The sequence below is a fragment of the Euprymna scolopes genome, chromosome 28, assembly GCF_053919585.1.
Source record: "Euprymna scolopes isolate OS-2025 chromosome 28, ASM5391958v1, whole genome shotgun sequence".
NCBI classification, from domain to species: domain Eukaryota; kingdom Metazoa; phylum Mollusca; class Cephalopoda; order Sepiida; family Sepiolidae; genus Euprymna; species Euprymna scolopes.
Genome location: NC_136509.1, coordinates 50,579,788 through 50,599,377, shown reverse-complemented (window position 1 = coordinate 50,599,377; position 19,590 = coordinate 50,579,788). Strand labels below are relative to the sequence as shown.

Genomic DNA, 19,590 nt, shown 5'->3' with positions numbered 1-19,590 from the left:
ACAGACAGACATACAAAGACATTTAAACAAACAGACAGACATACAAAGACATTTAAACAAACAGACAGACATACAAAGACATTTAAACAAACACAGACATACAAAGACATTTAAAGACAGACAGACATACAAAGACATTTAAAGACAGACAGACATACAAAGACATTTAAAGACAGACAGACATACAAAGACATTTAAAGACAGACAGACATACAAAGACATTTAAAGACAGACAGACATACAAAGACATTTAAACAGACAGACATACAAAGACATTTAAACAGACAGACATACAAAGACATTTAAACAGACAGACACATACAAAGACATTTAAAGACAGACACATACAAAGACATTTAAAGACAGACACATACAAAGACATTTAAAGACAGACACACATACAAAGACATTTAAAGACAGACAGACATACAAAGACATTTAAAGACAGACAGACATACAAAGACATTTAAAGACAGACAGACATACAAAGACATTTAAAGACAGACAGACATACAAAGACATTTAAAGACAGACAGACATACAAAGACATTTAAAGACAGACAGACATACAAAGACATTTAAAGACAGACAGACATACAAAGACATTTAAAGACAGACAGACATACAAAGACATTTAAAGACAGACAGACATACAAAGACATTTAAAGACAGACAGACATACAAAGACATTTAAAGACAGACAGACATACAAAGACATTTAAAGACAGACAGACATACAAAGACATTTAAAGACAGACAGACATACAAAGACATTTAAACAAACAGACAGACATACAAAGACATTTAAAGACAGACAGACATACAAAGACATTTAAAGACAGACAGACATACAAAGACATTTAAAGACAGACAGACATACAAAGACATTTAAAGACAGACAGACATACAAAGACATTTAAAGACAGACAGACATACAAAGACATTTAAACAAACAGACAGACATACAAAGACATTTAAACAAACAGACAGACATACAAAGACATTTAAACAAACAGACAGACATACAAAGACATTTAAACAAACAGACAGACATACAAAGACATTTAAACAAACAGACAGACATACAAAGACATTTAAACAAACAGACAGACATACAAAGACATTTAAACAAACAGACAGACAGACATACAAAGACATTTAAACAGACAGACAGACATACAAAGACATTTAAACAAACAGACAGACAGACATACAAAGACATTTAAACAAACAGACACAGACATACAAAGACATTTAAACAAACAGACAGACAGACATACAAAGACATTTAAACAAACAGACAGACAGACATACAAAGACATTTAAAGACAGACATACAAAGACATTTAAAGACAGACAGACATACAAAGACATTTAAAGACAGACAGACATACAAAGACATTTAAAGACAGACAGACATACAAAGACATTTAAAGACAGACAAACATACAGACATTTAAAGACAGACAGACATACAAAGACATTTAAAGACAGACAGACATACAAAGACATTTAAACAAACAGACAGACATACAAAGACATTTAAACAAACAGACAGACATACAAAGACATTTAAACAAACAGACAGACAGACATACAAAGACATTTAAACAAACAGACAGACAGACATACAAAGACATTTAAAGACAGACATACAAAGACATTTAAAGACAGACAGACATACAAAGACATTTAAAGACAGACAGACATACAAAGACATTTAAAGACAGACAGACATACAAAGACATTTAAAGACAGACAAACATACAGACATTTAAAGACAGACAGACATACAAAGACATTTAAAGACAGACAGACATACAAAGACATTTAAACAAACAGACAGACATACAAAGACATTTAAACAAACAGACAGACATACAAAGACATTTAAACAAACAGACAGACAGACATACAAAGACATTTAAACAAACAGACAGACAGACATACAAAGACATTTAAACAAACAGACAGACAGACATACAAAGACATTTAAACAGACAGACAGACATACAAAGACATTTAAACAAACAGACAGACATACAAAGACATTTAAACAAACAGACAGACATACAAAGACATTTAAACAAACAGACAGACATACAAAGACATTTAAACAAACAGACAGACATACAAAGACATTTAAACAAACAGACAGACAGACATACAAAGACATTTAAACAAACAGACAGACAGACATACAAAGACATTTAAACAAACAGACAGACAGACATACAAAGACATTTAAACAAACAGACACAGACATACAAAGACATTTAAACAAACAGACACAGACATACAAAGACATTTAAACAGACAGACAGACATACAAAGACATTTAAACAGACAGACAGACATACAAAGACATTTAAAGACAGACAGACATACAAAGACATTTAAAGACAGACAGACATACAAAGACATTTAAAGACAGACAGACATACAAAGACATTTAAAGACAGACAGACATACAAAGACATTTAAAGACAGACAGACATACAAAGACATTTAAAGACAGACAGACATACAAAGACATTTAAACAAACAGACAGACATACAAAGACATTTAAACAAACAGACAGACATACAAAGACATTTAAACAAACAGACAGACATACAAAGACATTTAAACAAACAGACAGACATACAAAGACATTTAAACAAACAGACAGACATACAAAGACATTTAAACAAACAGACAGACAGACATACAAAGACATTTAAACAAACAGACAGACAGACATACAAAGACATTTAAACAAACAGACACAGACATACAAAGACATTTAAACAGACACAGACATACAAAGACATTTAAACAGACAGACAGACATACAAAGACATTTAAAGACAGACAGACATACAAAGACATTTAAAGACAGACAGACATACAAAGACATTTAAAGACAGACAGACATACAAAGACATTTAAACAGACAGACAGACATACAAAGACATTTAAACAGACACAGACATACAAAGACATTTAAACAGACACAGACATAGACATTTAAACAGACAGACAGACATACAAAGACATTTAAACAGACAGACATACAAAGACATTTAAACACAGACAGACATACAAAGACATTTAAACAGACAGACATACAAAGACATTTAAACAGACATACAAAGACATTTAAACAGACATACAAAGACATTTAAACAGACATACAAAGACATTTAAACAGACAGACACATACAAAGACATTTAAACAGACAGACACATACAAAGACATTTAAACAGACAGACACATACAAAGACATTTAAACAGACAGACACATACAAAGACATTTAAACAGACAGACACATACAAAGACATTTAAACAGACAGACACATACAAAGACATTTAAACAGACAGACACATACAAAGACATTTAAACAGACAGACACATACAAAGACATTTAAACAGACAGACACATACAAAGACATTTAAACAGACAGACACATACAAAGACATTTAAACAGACAGACACATACAAAGACATTTAAACAGACAGACACATACAAAGACATTTAAACAGACAGACACATACAAAGACTTTTAAACAGACAGACACATACAAAGACATTTAAACAGACAGACACATACAAAGACATTTAAACAGACAGACACATACAAAGACATTTAAACAGACAGACACATACAAAGACATTTAAACAGACAGACACATACAAAGACATTTAAACAGACAGACACATACAAAGACATTTAAACAGACAGACACATACAAAGACATTTAAACAGACAGACACATACAAAGACATTTAAACAGACAGACACATACAAAGACATTTAAACAGACAGACACATACAAAGACATTTAAACAGACAGACACATACAAAGACATTTAAACAGACAGACACATACAAAGACATTTAAACAGACAGACACATACAAAGACATTTAAACAGACAGACACATACAAAGACATTTAAACAGACAGACACATACAAAGACATTTAAACAGACAGACACATACAAAGACATTTAAACAGACAGACACATACAAAGACATTTAAACAGACAGACACATACAAAGACATTTAAACAGACAGACACATACAAAGACATTTAAACAGACAGACACATACAAAGACATTTAAACAGACAGACACATACAAAGACATTTAAACAGACAGACATACAAAGACATTTAAACAGACAGACATACAAAGACATTTAAACAGACAGACACATACAAAGACATTTAAAGACAGACACATACAAAGACATTTAAAGACAGACAGACATACAAGGACATTTAAAGACAGACAGACATACAAAGACATTTAAAGACAGACAGACATACAAAGACATTTAAAGACACAGACATACAAGGACATTTAAAGACAGACAGACATACAAGGACATTTAAAGACAGACAGACATACAAGGACATTTAAAGACAGACAGACATACAAGGACATTTAAACAGACAGACACATACAAAGACATTTAAACAGACAGACAGACATACAGACATTTAAACAAACAGACAGACATACAGACATTTAAACAAACAGACAGACATACAGACATTTAAACAAACAGACAGACAGAAATACAAAGACATTTAAACAGACACAGACAGAAATACAAAGACATTTAGACAGACAGACATACAAAGACATTTAAAAAGACACAGACATACAAAGACATTTAAACAGACAGACATACAAAGACATTTAAACAGACAGACAGACATACAAAGACATTTAAACAGACAGACAGACATACAAAGACATTTAAACAGACAGACAGACATACAAAGACATTTAAACAGACAGACAGACATACAAAGACATTTAAACAGACAGACAGACATACAAAGACATTTAAACAAACAGACAGACAGACATACAAAGACATTTAAACAGACAGACAGACAGACATACAAAGACATTTAAACAGACAGACAGACAGACATACAAAGACATTTAAACAGACAGACAGACATACAAAGACATTTAAACAGACAGACAGACATACAAAGACATTTAAACAGACAGACAGACATACAAAGACATTTAAACAGACAGACAGACATACAGACATTTAAACAGACAGACAGACATACAAACACAGACATTTAAACAGACAGACAGACATACAAACACAGACATTTAAACAGACAGACAGACATACAAACACAGACATTTAAACAGACAGACAGACATACAAACACAGACATTTAAACAGACGGGTAAGATTTATATTTTAGATGGCATACATTTGTACATTTTTAATAATGGATCAAATTTTTATTGCATTAACACCTTCCAATATAGAACTAGTAAAATAAGTTCAGTTACGTTAGCTCTAGCCATAGCAGTTGTTTAAAAAAAAAAAAAAAAAAAAAAAAAACTTCCTCTGAAGTACTGTAATGGTATTATCTTGCTGAAGAGTCTCCATATCATAAACCTTTCCAACAAAAATTATTCTTGCTAGTTTAAATATTTGTCAAATTAACTTTCATCCTCAGAGTGCTCATAGCCTTATGAGAGCTACTTTTGGGAATATAAATGGTTTAGAAAAATAAGTTTTGAGTTGATATAAACATAAATATACAGAGTATGTCAAACTATTCTTTGAATAACTATAAAACCTTTATTTATGAACATAGTGAAATAGAATAGCTTCTAATATAGAAGATAAATCAATAGAATCATGTTCAAATTGATGACCATTGTCCAAACAACGCTCATAAGTTAGTGTGAGTACATTTTTGGAGACACCCACTAATTAGCATACGTGGGTGAACAAGATATAGATAAAGGTATCAAGTCAGCAAGACCGGGTAGCTGTGTTCGAATGCCGGATAGGCAAGACGCACGTGCCGGTTGCTCCATAAAAGACTTTAACACGCCCTCTGCCGGACAATCTTCCAACTGCAGTACAACTGCACCTTTGTAAATATGTATTTTATTTTCATCTTAATATATTTGTTTTACCTTTACTTTCTGCATTCGTGCTATTGATACAGACACAACATATATATATATATATTAGTTACACCTGCTGCCATTCCCCAGGAATCTTTACTTTTTATGTGTTAGGACTCTCCCCAAACATTGAAAAAATTAATTTGGAAGAAACTGAACAAGAAACTAAATAGGAAAAAAAAATTTTTTTTTTCCAAACACTGCATAGTAAAAACAAAAAGCAGCCCGCCATCTCAACAAACATTAAGCCAAAAAAAAAAAAAAAAAAAAAAATAGCGATATAGAAAAAACGATTGGGTAAATACAAAAATTATGTAGTCTGTTTAAAAAACAGCAAATGTAACAGGTTTTGTTTTTATTCAATTATACTAAAGTAAAGCTAAAAAGAGGATATTTAGTTTTTGGTCTTCGAACAGCCAGTGGGATAACTAATGGTAGTCGCAAGTTTTATGCATATAGAAACATTTGCACATAGCATAGTTAGCATGTGCAAAACTAAGCAAGCACTGTAACTATTTGAATAAATATATTTTTATATGCTTATAGAAGATCTATTGAAACAAAGCAAAGAATTGTAAACAAGTGTTTTGACAGTAAGAAAATAAATAAAACCTATACTATCTTTTAGTTGGATGTGACATTTGTGTAAACTTTATTTTTTTGTAAATTGTCGTTAATATAATTCAGAAAGATATTGATTTGTTTTAAAATGTAAGTTAGGAAAATGTAAGAAAGTAGCATTTTTTTCCTATGCATTTTAGTGATTTCTAATTTGGAATAGAGGAGCGGAATAATGGAAATAGTTAAGTAATGAACTTGCCCGAAAAAAAAAAAAAAACTATTATGTAAGTGCCACATTGTCATAAAAACTTTATTTTTAGGAATCAAAAAAAAAATGACCTGTTGCATTTAATTAAAACCTTGTAAATAATTATTAGGAAGAAAAATGTACCTTCTGTTATATCAATTCAATTTGAAAAAGTACATACGTTATATCTATTAAAGCAGTTGGGAATCTGTTTTTCTTTTTGAAATTTATAACTAGTACTTTTTACATCATAAACAGAAAATGCCCAGTTTAACAAATTTCCAAACCAGTATAAATCTATATATCTATAAAAATGAAATTGTTTGTCTTTGTGTGTACATTTTCCTACCAAACTACTGTTTTCAGTCTACAGACTCTAGATTTGACATAAGGAGTATTGAGATTTGGGAAATCTTTTTTAATTGGTTTTCGGCCAGAAATTTGGCTTTTTAAGAGGGTCAAAGTTCAACGATTTAATCTTTTGAAAACTCTACCAAACTCCTCTGCCAATTTTGGGTCTAAACACTTGAAATTTTAGATGTAGGTTACTTGGACATGTATCAAGCTTTTTAATTTGATTTGAGCCTAAAACAAATGTAAAGGGGTCAAAATTAGTCAAAGTTTAAAAAATTTTACCTCTGCGGTCTCTACCAAATTACTCAGCCAATTTTTGGTCTAAACATTTGGAATTTTACAGAAAGGGTATTCAGACCTAGAGCAAGCTTTTTAATCAGTTTTTGGCCAAAAATTTGGCTTCCATGGAGTCAGTTAAAGATTTGACCGTTCCAGTATCTAGCCAACTATTCAGCCAATTTGGGTCTAAACATTTTTTTTAATCAGTTTTCGGACGAAAATCTGGCTGCCAAGAGGTCAAAGTTGGAAGAGATTCTACTAAACTCTTCCACCAATTTTGGGTTTAAACACTTGAAATTTTAGATGTAGATTACCTGGACATGAGTAAAACTTTTTAATATATATATATTTTAAAAAGTTTGACTTATATATGTGCACATAAAGTTATGAACAGTACATAGGGCCAGAGCAAAGCTGGGCAGAAATGCTATTTTAAAAAAGAAACTAAAGTGAATTACACTTTTTAGTGTAAAGAAGCTACTGCAGGGATAAAAAGAAATGGCTAGTCAAGATCAAATATCGATTTGTTGTGCACATTGCTATTTAGGTTTTAAGTTGAATCAGAAAGACTTTCAGTTATATATTAAACTAGCAAAAGTATCCGTCGTTGACTGGGTTCAAAAACAACCTACAGAAAATGAACTCTGATTTATGAAAGTATGATAGGTTATGAAAAGGAAGGGTTGTAAATTTGGGTTGAATTTGGGGGTATCAAAACAAAAGCAAAATATGATGAAAGTAAAAATAAAATAGATAAACCCCATAATTTATTATACCATACCTGTTCACACTTAAATACTTATCACAATATTCTGTGGATCTATATTAAAAAACCTTTTTAAACTGACATATTTCCATTCTATGGAGGTCAGGTGCGAACGAACACCCCATAATTTTATTATACCATATTTCTTCAAACTGAAACATAATTATCAAAGTATACTTACGCAGATAGATATGAAAAGTCTTAAAGTTTGTGCCTATTTCTATTCTATGGAGGCCAGGCGCGAACGCAGATCCCACAATTTTATTATACCATCCCTATTTAAGTTAAAACATACTTATCAAAGTATTATGTACATCTATATCCAAAACACTTGTAAACTTTTTTTAAAAAAGTTTATTTCCATAATTTGTGGACCAGGTGCATACGCAGACCCCACAATTTTAATGAACCACCGTTCTGCCAGATCAAACATACCCATTCCTGGTTGTCGATACATCTATCATATGTAATGAGTTTTTTAAAATAGTCAACCATATAGGAGCCTATTCTTGACCAAACACACACACACACACACACACATTCAGCTTTATATTATAGATGTATATTTTAATTTCAATTACACACAGCTGCACAAAATACAAAAACAAATCGATATACAAATTATACACACACTATAGCTTTAATTTAGGGATAGAAATATATTTACATTTTACAACCATTTTCCCTAGTGAACAAATTTAGTTCTTTAGAATTAAAAATACCCACTCGAAAATTAAAAGAAAAATGTATACATGCTTTTGAATGTCCAACCAAAAGCCATATCATGCATCAAATTTATGTAGCTTTGATATTAGCTTTGGATAATTCTATGCATATACAGACATGACAGAAAAAATAATACACTAAGATAAATTTTTTTCCTTAGATTAATATATGCTTATTTATATTTACAAATTCGAATAGTGCTGAAATAAGAGTATCTCATTAAAATTGCATTAACGACCAACTTCCATGACTTCCAGATATTTTTCATCTGCTCTTCAGTTTGGCTTGATGCCTGAGCATGACGTCATTCTGTACACTGAGATGCAGTAAAGTTTTAAGAGGTTGTGCTATTCCTTGACTTGTGTTTGACTGCATCATCGTAATTTACCTTTTGGATGGCTTGAGCTTTAGCATCACAATCTTTAAAAAAAACTTTATGCAATATCAGTACTTGAGCTATTCATTCAGCCATCTTGCATGAGAAGAAAAAATCTGAAAATTATTTCATGTGACTTGTTTTGGCAGAAAAAAAGTCTGGACTTTTTAACACCACTTTTGACATCCCAAAATTAAAATCCTAACCACTTTTAGTTCTCTTGGTAATATTTCCAGTGTTTACTGGAAGCCTGTGATGCTAGTCTCCAAGCTTGGTGATTCCATTCAAATTTCATTAGTGAAGATCTGTGTTAATAGCTTAAATATGAAATGAATCCCTTTCATCCAGTTAAAACCTGATTTGTTTTAAATTTTTATTTTTTTTCTTAATTTTTTAAGGCTTATTTTAGTCAACAGAAGTGTTATATTTAAATGAATACTGTTATCAAATTGTATTGGCTAAACAGGGATGCAAGTTTACTTTCTAGTGAAATCCTATTTTTATCCAGCCAAAGCAGATTTCCACTTAAATCACTAGAGCTTTCCATGAATTCAAGTTGTCCATCCTTGGATCAAAATCTTTATTTTTAAGAGCCGATTTCTGTTTAGTCGCTAGAGACATACCTCATTTTTTTTATCACTATTTGACTGGATTTTATTTGTCTTTTCTTGTTTTTCTCTTGTGTTCCTTTTCCATTTTATGACAATTTTCTCTAAAAAATGAAAATATTTTTGTTATGGAAGCTAAGACTTCAAACAATGATGTGGGTGGGGAGTTAATTTCATTCATCAACGAATGACATTCTGTATCTCCTTCTACACACATGCACCCCTAATGTTTCTTTTAATTTTAGTTTAGCTGAAACTGAAGTTGTTGGTGTTGCCACTCACAATAAAAAAAAATGTGCACAGAAGCACAAACTGCCCATACACCAAATGCATAAAAAACATACACACAAAAACCTGTAAATTCGCATACAGGGCGAATGAAATTAATCTATTTCAGCATAGATCGAGCTTGTCTAAAAAAAAAAAAAAAAAAAAAAAAAATTTAAAATGAATGACTTTTGCTGGCAATTATTCAAAGTTTGTTTTATTCTAAAAATGGTGCCACATCTCTTTCCTTAATTTGACTTTGACATTTGTTGTTTGCAGGTGTTCAATCTCTTTCTGAAAAGCAACACAGATAAACTGCGTTCAAAGTTGAACAGTGTTATGACACGTATAGATAATCACTTGAAAGATAATGGAACCAAATTCTTGGATGAGGATGTACTGACTTACGCTGATTGTGTACTGCTGCCCAGATTGCAACATGTTAGAGTCGCTGGAAAGGTAAGCATAGCATGAATGAAAAATCCTCATTAAACATGCTTTTTTGTTTAAATTTATTTGAAGATAAAACTCCTTCAAAAAAAAAAATCTTTGAAGTATTATGTTTAGGAATTTTCCTGTGCTTTTGATTCTGTTAATCAAAGAAATTTCTTTTTCTTTTTTTTTTTTTTTTTTTCATTTGACAGATTGTGTCTATCTAGAATGTTTTTGGGTTTGAAATTGTAAGCCTCATCACTAGTAATTGTTATGAAATTTGGATTATGTCACATTACATCTGGGGTTTAACTGAAGGAATATATATTTCTACCAATAAAATAAAAATGGCTAAAAATGAATCATCTATTATAAATGCTTTAAAAAGCAAGAAAAAAAAACTCAAGATTATTGAAGTTCTGGAGCCAGTTTTAAACTTTGGTAATACTACCTCCCTCCCTTCACCAATAATGGAAACAAATTGGCACATGATTACTATGGCAACTTGGCAATTGATTAAAATCACCTGAGATTGTTTAATTCTATTGATTTCTGGAAAAAAAAACTATTTAATGAAAAGTGGCTAGTCGAAACAAAGTTTGATTTATTGTCTTAAATTGAATATTGGACAAGATAAATGTTTTTTCTTTTCAAACCTCCAATAATACATATTTTCGCTGCATGGGAGGCTACTGTGATATGGCATGAAATTTATAAGAAATGGGTAGTGAATGGGGCAGTTTTTATAGCGCATTTAAATTTCTGCATAATGATACTGTCAAGGGAATTTTAAAGGCAATTGTTTGAAGAAATTAGAATAGAAAATCTTCCATCATTTAGGTATCTTTACAATAAAAGAGTGGGATTTTGCTGTTAGTTGGGTGAATCTGGGGTATTTACATGGAGGAGATGAAAGTACATGAAGTTCATCGGAGCACTTTCTGTAAAAGTATTTGTAAAACAAACACATGAACACATGGTAGTGATGCAACAGGGGCTGGAGCTTGTCAGATAATGTGGGGATTTATTAGGTTAAAAATGTCTAAAAGAGATAAACTATTGGTTAGTGTACCACCTTAGATGTGGCATCAATCAATGAACAAGCGAATGGTGACTTTACAAAGATTATTGAGGGATTAATTTTAAAACCTTCCCCTATTCTTATATGGTTACCATTGTGTTCTAAATTCATGATTCAAATTCTTTTTAAATGTTTACCCCCTTCTCCATGTCTGTATATACTTTTGCAAACATAATACATTTTTTTGGGAGGGGGGGGGGTGTTACACGAGTAGTTCCAAAATATTGGGGGGGGGGTTCCTTGTAATTAATTGAAAATTGTGAAGTAAGATTTATTTTTAAAAACAATGCTGATTTGCATTGGTTTGTCATTGACAAGTGCTATTTGAATTTTTTCATAAATAATTGAAAATGGTCAACAATTTACAAATGAGAAATGGCAAAGTTGTTGCTGTAAGTGTAAAATTCGATCTTATGGTTCATGCAGTCTGTTGAATTTGCGCAAGCTGACTATAAGCTTGCTCATGGACTATTTGACTAAATCTCAAATATCTGTCATTCAGCTATGCTGTGATTGTCCACAAAACCCAAGGTATTTCAGTTGATGGTATCATTGTTGTCTTGAAATCTGATATTATTTCAGATGAAATGGTAGCTTTGTTACATACTAGAAAGCTGTGCAATATCTATTTGATGTTGACCCTCATAAATTGACCATATGTGACAAAAGTGCATGAACTGAATATAATAGATTTAGAGCCAAAAGAGACGGTTGATTTGCCACCACTTCCTCCTTGCTCTGTCAAGGCTTCCAGTTTGTCATTGTACAAACAGACTTATAAATGAAAAAAAAAAAATCATTATTGACCATGATTTGAGGCAAAAATATAATGATTCAAATAGAAAACAAAAATTGATAATTTCGATGTTCAAAATAATTTGGACCTGAAATTGATCAATAAAAGAAACGCTTGTTTTGCTCGCAGCATTGTTCAGACAATTTATCAGCTTCATTTCCTTCATTATTAAAAGCACTCCAAACATTGATTTGTCAATTCAGTAATGTAAAATGTTGCTTGTCCCTAGCATTCAATGTCGTTGACCTTAGAGAATCTATTGGAGGTGTTTTTAATGGTGACCAACAAGATATCATTGTATTTTGGGAATGTTTGATTAAAAAAAAAATTATCCTCAGTGCCAAACAATTATTCAATTTTGAAGAAGGTAAAACACTGAAATATGTTAAAATACATGAAATGCACTGCCAAAGACAAGATAGTGAATGCAATTGTACCTCTAAAGAGGTCTGTATTCCAAACTGTTAATTGATGAAAATCCACTGAGAATGGTTATTCAACTCCACCCTACTGATGGTTGTCACCATTTAAGTTTGCTCAAAACTGACTCCTCTTCAGTGCTCAAACATTGTAAGGAATATCAGCAAAACACTGAGCACTTGGAAAAAGTCAAAAAAAATTTTACTGAAATGAAATATTTGTGTTCAAATAAATATTTTTATTTAAAAATTGCACTCCTTGGCAAATTAATGTCGAAATTATGAATTTCAATACAAAAACAACTATTTTTGGCACAAATTTTAAATTAAAAGCGATTTTAGCTATTATATTTACATTGTTTTTTTGTAATTAAGGAAAAGACTTATTTTGATGGCATTAAATGATCATTTTTGACTCCATTCCAAGAACATGTTAGATACCCAAGCAATGTTGGGGAAATCTACTAGTCTACAAGAAATGTACATTTTTTAAGCTTTCTCATGATCTTACTCTTAAAAGATGAACTATACAATTTAGCATATAAATCCTTTTCTTTTTTGTTTTCAGATTTATGTTGCTTATGAAATTCCAGCTGAAAACAAATACTTGTATCGTTATCTTCAGAATGCTTATGCCACTGATGCCTTTATTGACACGTGTCCCTCGGATCCAGTTATTATCAACCACTATCAAAAGAAAGCTCAGAAACGCGGTGTTGAGGCCACACTTATGAAAGACAACACTACTCTGACCATTCCTGATTACATTGACCTCACATTTGAAGCGGACGATGAACCAGCAGAGGACGATGTCCAAGAGCTGTCTGAACATGTTGACAATGTTGTTGTCGATGATGGAGCTCTAAATGATGATGCTCTTTCTGATGAGCCTGAAACTAATGGTAATCATGTTGTTGATGATGCTGATGCACCTGCTGATGATATGTTGGTGCCGGCTGCTGAAGAAGTGGTGGCAAATGGTGATGCGGTCAGCGTTGCTGAAGAGAACGCTGTTGATGCTCCTGTTGGAGAAACGGAGGAAATTAAAAGTGCTGTTGATGAAATACCAGAAAAAGCTGCATCGCAAATATCCGAGAACGGTTCAGCTGTGACAGCTGAATGAAAAGTCTCAAATCTTTCCTGAAATTCTAGCTGGACTTTATTACAGACAATAAGAACAAAAGGGGGAGACAAACATTTTCTTTCTCCTTTCTCTCATTTATCTAGCAAGACAATTGGTTCTAAGAACATAAAAAATAAATGAAAAAAAATTAAAAATATATTTTAAGAAAAAAAAAAAAGTATAGATGTACAGGATTTTACATGTATAAAATGTATCTATGAATTCAGTATGTGTGTCTGTGATGATTTGTTTAGATCTTATGTGTGCATATGTGTCCTACTGAAGATGTGTGCACCTCTTGGTATTATATATGAATCTATACTTATTGACCAACAGAATGTGTGTTGTGTATGTATGGTGAGATGACTGAATTTAATGTACTAAGGCCAAATGATTAGGCTTGAAGTAATCTTGAAATGACCCGGATTTTTTTTTTTTTTTACACGACTTGGCCTCTCACTAGCTTTTTCGACGCCTGGAAACCGTCAAAAAAGAAATGTCTTTAAAAACAACAAAAAAATCTCCCATTATGCTGATTACAAAAGTTTCTAGAAGTGAATATGAGAGCCATGATATGTGTTTATAAGAGGAATGCAAATCTGTCTGCAGTGGGTGTTTATGATTTTCTTTGTCTTCTTCTTCCTCTCTAATGTATATATGACATGTCAAATATGATGTCATGTCAGAATTTATTGCATCACTTTTAGTGGCACCCAAATTTGGTTAGGAACAAGTTGGACTTCTGATACCACAAAAAAAAATTTTTTTTTTTTTTTCTTTTCTTAACCATTGTGGCTGAATGTTTCTATAAATAAAAAGAATTTATTAAAATTTTTGCAAAAATTTGTCGTGTTTCTTTTTTTTTTTATCTTATATATTTTTGAATATTCTATTAATCAATTATTAAAATTATATATCCTTTCAGGAATTTAATTTTTGTTAGAAAGAAAAAAATGTAAAATAATTCAAATAAGTATTTTTGGTAGAATGCCGACATCTGTGATTCATGGAGAATATGTAAAATGAATCACTTAGATAAATTATACGTTTTTTGGCAAAAACCATTTTTATTAAATGATTATGTGGAGTAGGGGTGCATTTGAAGAATGTCAACAATTAGCATGCACATCTTGGAATGAATCAGAACCAAACTGTTCTTTCCTCCAGACCTGACTCCATATTTCCTACCCATTTTTTTATTTTTTTATTTTTTTTTTTTTTTTTTAACTTGTCTCAGCTAAATGTAGGAACAAAATTTATCCTCTTAAATACTTCAACACTTAGACATAGGAAGCTGATATTTGGTAAGAATATCAACTTAATACACACATTTTTGCTGTTTATGGATGCACACTTCAGAATATTATTGTTACAATTAAAAAAATAAAAAAAAAACTTATATACAAAATTATATAACTATTTGGTTCCATTTTGGAGTTGAGTTTGAAAATATATAATAAAATCGCAGAAATCTCTTTATAAACTAAAAAAAAAAAAAAAAAAAAAAAAATTTACTAAACGTAAATAAGTTTGAATATTTAACTCATATTGTTTAAATCCAATGAAGAAATTCTCTTGGTGTAATTTTTTCCCCTCTGCTGTGAAAAGAATTTGTATGGCAGTATGCATTATGTGCAGATGTAGAAAGATGCAATTAAAATCTGAATCTGGCATTAACCAGCTGAAGTTGATTTAGCCAAGTTGCATAATTGAAAGACAGATTATTAGCAGGTTTATTTGCCTATGGAAATTTAATTCAAACACTCGTATCAATGAAATAAGAATGTTGAGTGTTGTGACTGTCCTAATGTTTTAAAAAGCAGACGATATCTTTAGATATATTTATTTCTTGTCGACTTTCACAAAAATGAAACTAGCAACATAAGTCCATCCATGGTATCATGTATTTGCAGAACTCAACAAGGTTTGGTTAGTGGGGAAACTCCAGAAAATAGACAAAATGGCAAGCTTTCTACTTTTATGTTCGGAGAGACATACTACAATTTTATTTGCAAATATACAAAAATAAACTTACCTGACTGAAATTGTTGAGAGGCATCTTTAGGAATGGGGCATTCTCTGCTTAAGTTGAACCGAAAATATTTGTGCATGAGAGCATGTGACTGTTTATGCTAACAAAATAAGACAACTTTCAAGAATGGCAGAGTTCAATTGATGCAGTTTTATGATGCCCATTAAGTTTGTATTTGTGATGAGTGTGATAATGGAATTATTGGTTGATAAAGTCGCCCAAATATGACAATTCCACAACCTGTTAAACTTCACCCTGCCATTTTTAATGGTCACACCTGCCAGCTTATTAAGCAAATTAATTTCAACAACAAAAACAACCACATCGATGAAGTAAATCTTGATTACCTTCAGTTTTAGCTTCATTTTGAGTATGTTTAAATTTTAGCTTCATTTTGAGTATGTTTAAATTTTAGCTTCATTTTGAGTATGTTTAAATTTTAGCTTTTTCCTACTGACTGCTTTCAGTGCAATTTCCACACCATCCACTGAGAAACAAGTAGAATAATTATACATTTCAGTATCACACCGTTCAGAAATTTCTATTTAATAGTTGATCCTGCATTATTGTTCTGTTGAAGCAGTGTCTGGTCAAACTCCTTGCCCAGACCAATGTGTGTGTGTGTGTGTCTCTCTCTCTCTCTCTTCCATGAGCTGGATCAGATTTAGCATCATGCACAATTTGCTTGATATATGTGGATGTAGATCGTTCTATGCTCGTGCACCTGTGCTGTGGAGTCCACAGCAATACATTTCTTGCTTGCTCCTCTGGCAGTGACCAGCAAAATTTAGACGACACTCCCTAATGGCAGGTAGGTTGCCATAAAGTTGCTACTTCGTCAGATGATTTTGCTAAGATATATTTAGTATTATCCATAACATACGAGTGTACGTGCTGTCTAGCTTTCTTTCCGATCTTTTGTAGTAGCAAAAGCTATTAAAGTCTTGTTTCTTTCTCTGAAGACTACAGCAATATGTCCCAATCTTATGAAATTACTTAGAAATCATTTCATTAGAATTTTGGCAAATCCTCGAATTAGGTGTAATCCCTGATATCTAAAACATTGAAAGCTCTTAGATATCATTGATCATCCAAGGAACATATTGAACTTTGTTTTTATTTATTCGTTATGCCTATTTGAGCATCTTCCTTTTCAACTACTCAATTTAAACCTTCAAATACACAGAAAAAATATATTTGCACTATTTGCAGTTAAATATGATTACATCGGATCATTCTCAAAATACCCTTTATCGTATTTCATGTTAAAGTGCTATTACTATACACAGATTCGAAAAAGTTGTCCAAAAACAAATGAAAGCAAAGGTAAGTTACATTTCTACCTAACTGGATAATTGTTTAGTGTTTTCATGTAAAGTAAAATGTTTAATCGTCTGGAAAAACAAATGGTTGCAGACTGTTGAATACGTTAAGTTTGGGAAATTAAGTTGAAAACTAAAAACTATACAATACAGTGTCAAAAACCCACAGAATATGTTACCATGACAAAGGCTGACATAATCGGTGGGTTTGTGACAGTATTTTGTATAGTTTTTTAGTTTTAACTCACTTTCTCAAACTTAATATAATCAACAGTGTCCGCCACCATTTGTATCTTTCAAATACACCAATAAACACTGGTTTTCGAGCTGACTAAATGTTACATTAAATGAAAAGAGTTTGTATTAACAGATACAAAGAAGTTGTCAAAAAATGAATATATATAACAAATGTTATCAAAGGTAAGAAAAGTAAATGTTCTACCTAACTGGATAAGATTGTAGTGTTTTTATGTAATGTATACTGTTTAATCAGTTCAAAAACATGCGGTGTTTATCGGTATATTTGAAAAATACAAATGGCGGCAGACTGTATCGAACACGTTAAGTTTGGGGAAATTTTGGGAAAATGAGTTTAAACTAAAAAAAAATATACAAAATACTGTTAGGAACTCACTCACTATATGTTACTGTGATGTAGGCTGACATATAATCAGTGGTTTTAAATTTTGATCGATATTTATTTTTAAGTGAAACTGGCATTGGACAGGCTATTTCCATAGAAGAGTTTGCAATTAAAGGATACTCTAACTTAACTTCTAAATCTGACCCCCAAGATCGCCATGGGCATGGAATATGTGCCTATATTAAAGATAGCTTTCCATGTGGTAGGGACACCTCCAGGGAAGATCCTACCTTACCCTATATGTGCTTTCGGGTTGCTTTAGCTCACACTACGGCATTTTTATTTACTCTCTATTGCCCCCACAACAGCGGAGTTACTATCTTTAAAAGCATATCTGAGAAAATTGACCAAGTCCTATCTGCTTATCCTTCAGCTAACATTCACGTATGTGGAGACTTCAATGTTCACAACGTCGAATGTTTGACCCACTCAAACAAGACCGATGATGAGGGGAGGTTCTGTCATGATTTCTCCATTGCCTATGACCTCACTCAGATTGTTCAGGAACCCACCCGTGTGCCCGACAATGACGGCCAGTATGCGAGCCTACTAGACCTTTTTCTCACAACTTGCCCTGAACTATGTTCAGTTTCTGTTCTGTCGCCTCTTGGATCTTCCAACCACTCTGTTGTATCAATTAAGGTAAAAATGAAATGTAATAAGTCCCCAGACGTACCTCTCCATCGTACAGTATATCGATACACTAAGGCTGACTGGGATAGCTTCCGTACATTTATAACTGATCTACCTCTGCATTCCATATTTAAAAAGGATGTGTCCTCTATAGTATTAGACCTGACGGAATGGTTAATTGTAGGTATTGATCGTTTCATACCCTCGAAAAAGTTTCAGCAAAAACCTAACAGCCAGCCATGGTTATCTCCAGAATGTGTTGCTGCCATTGCGCACAGAAATCACTTTTTCCACTGTTTCCAACGTAATAGATGTATGGAAACTAAAGCCGCTTTCAGGACTGCCAGCAACCATTGTAAGAAAGTAATAAAGAGCGCAAGATGGTTGTATGCTCAATCTTTTAAGTCCAAAGTAGCTGAGCAGCGGCTTGGTTCCCACCAGTTTTGGCAAATAGCAAACAGAATTCTGAACAAAAGCGTGTGCTCTATCCCAACTATTATCAATGGACCTGAGGTAATCTTGTCAGCATCAGAAAAAGCCAAACTCTTTGTCAAGAACTTTGCAGCTAATTCTACTTTTTGCGATCAAGGCCGCCAACCCCCAATATTTCCTCCAGTATCTGAAAACACACTATGTGATATACGTATATCTGTACGTGATGTTGCCAAGCTAATAAAAAACCTTGATTCCAGTAAAGCAACTGGCCCGGACGGTATTCCAATTATAGTACTCAAAAAACTTCAACCTGAACTAGCGCCCATACTTACAAAACTGTTTAAACGTTGTCTTAAGGAGAATAGTTTCCCATCTCCCTGGAAAATTTCATCAATATGCCCTGTATTAAAGTATTCAGGTGATCGCTCATCCCCCTCTCAGTACAGGCCAATAAGTCTCCTGTGCATCATGAGTAAGTTGCTGGAATCTGTGTTAAATACAGAAGTAATCAACCATCTCAACAAAAATAACCTTCTT

The 19,590-nt window shown here is 32.4% G+C and overlaps 1 protein-coding gene across 1 annotated transcript in view; it reads left to right on the top strand.

Annotated features, from left to right (window-relative positions):
* Positions 1-14,831, top strand: part of LOC145249609 (chloride intracellular channel Clic-like) — a 133,152-nt gene extending 118,321 nt beyond the window's left edge. The window contains exons 3-4 of the mRNA XM_080111325.1: positions 10,417-10,596; positions 13,434-14,831. Of these exons, the coding sequence (XP_079967451.1) occupies positions 10,417-10,596; positions 13,434-13,988 (735 nt within the window). The 3' untranslated portion in view covers positions 13,989-14,831. The remainder of the gene's footprint in view (positions 1-10,416; positions 10,597-13,433) is intronic.
* Positions 14,832-19,590: the final 4,759 nt, after the last annotated feature.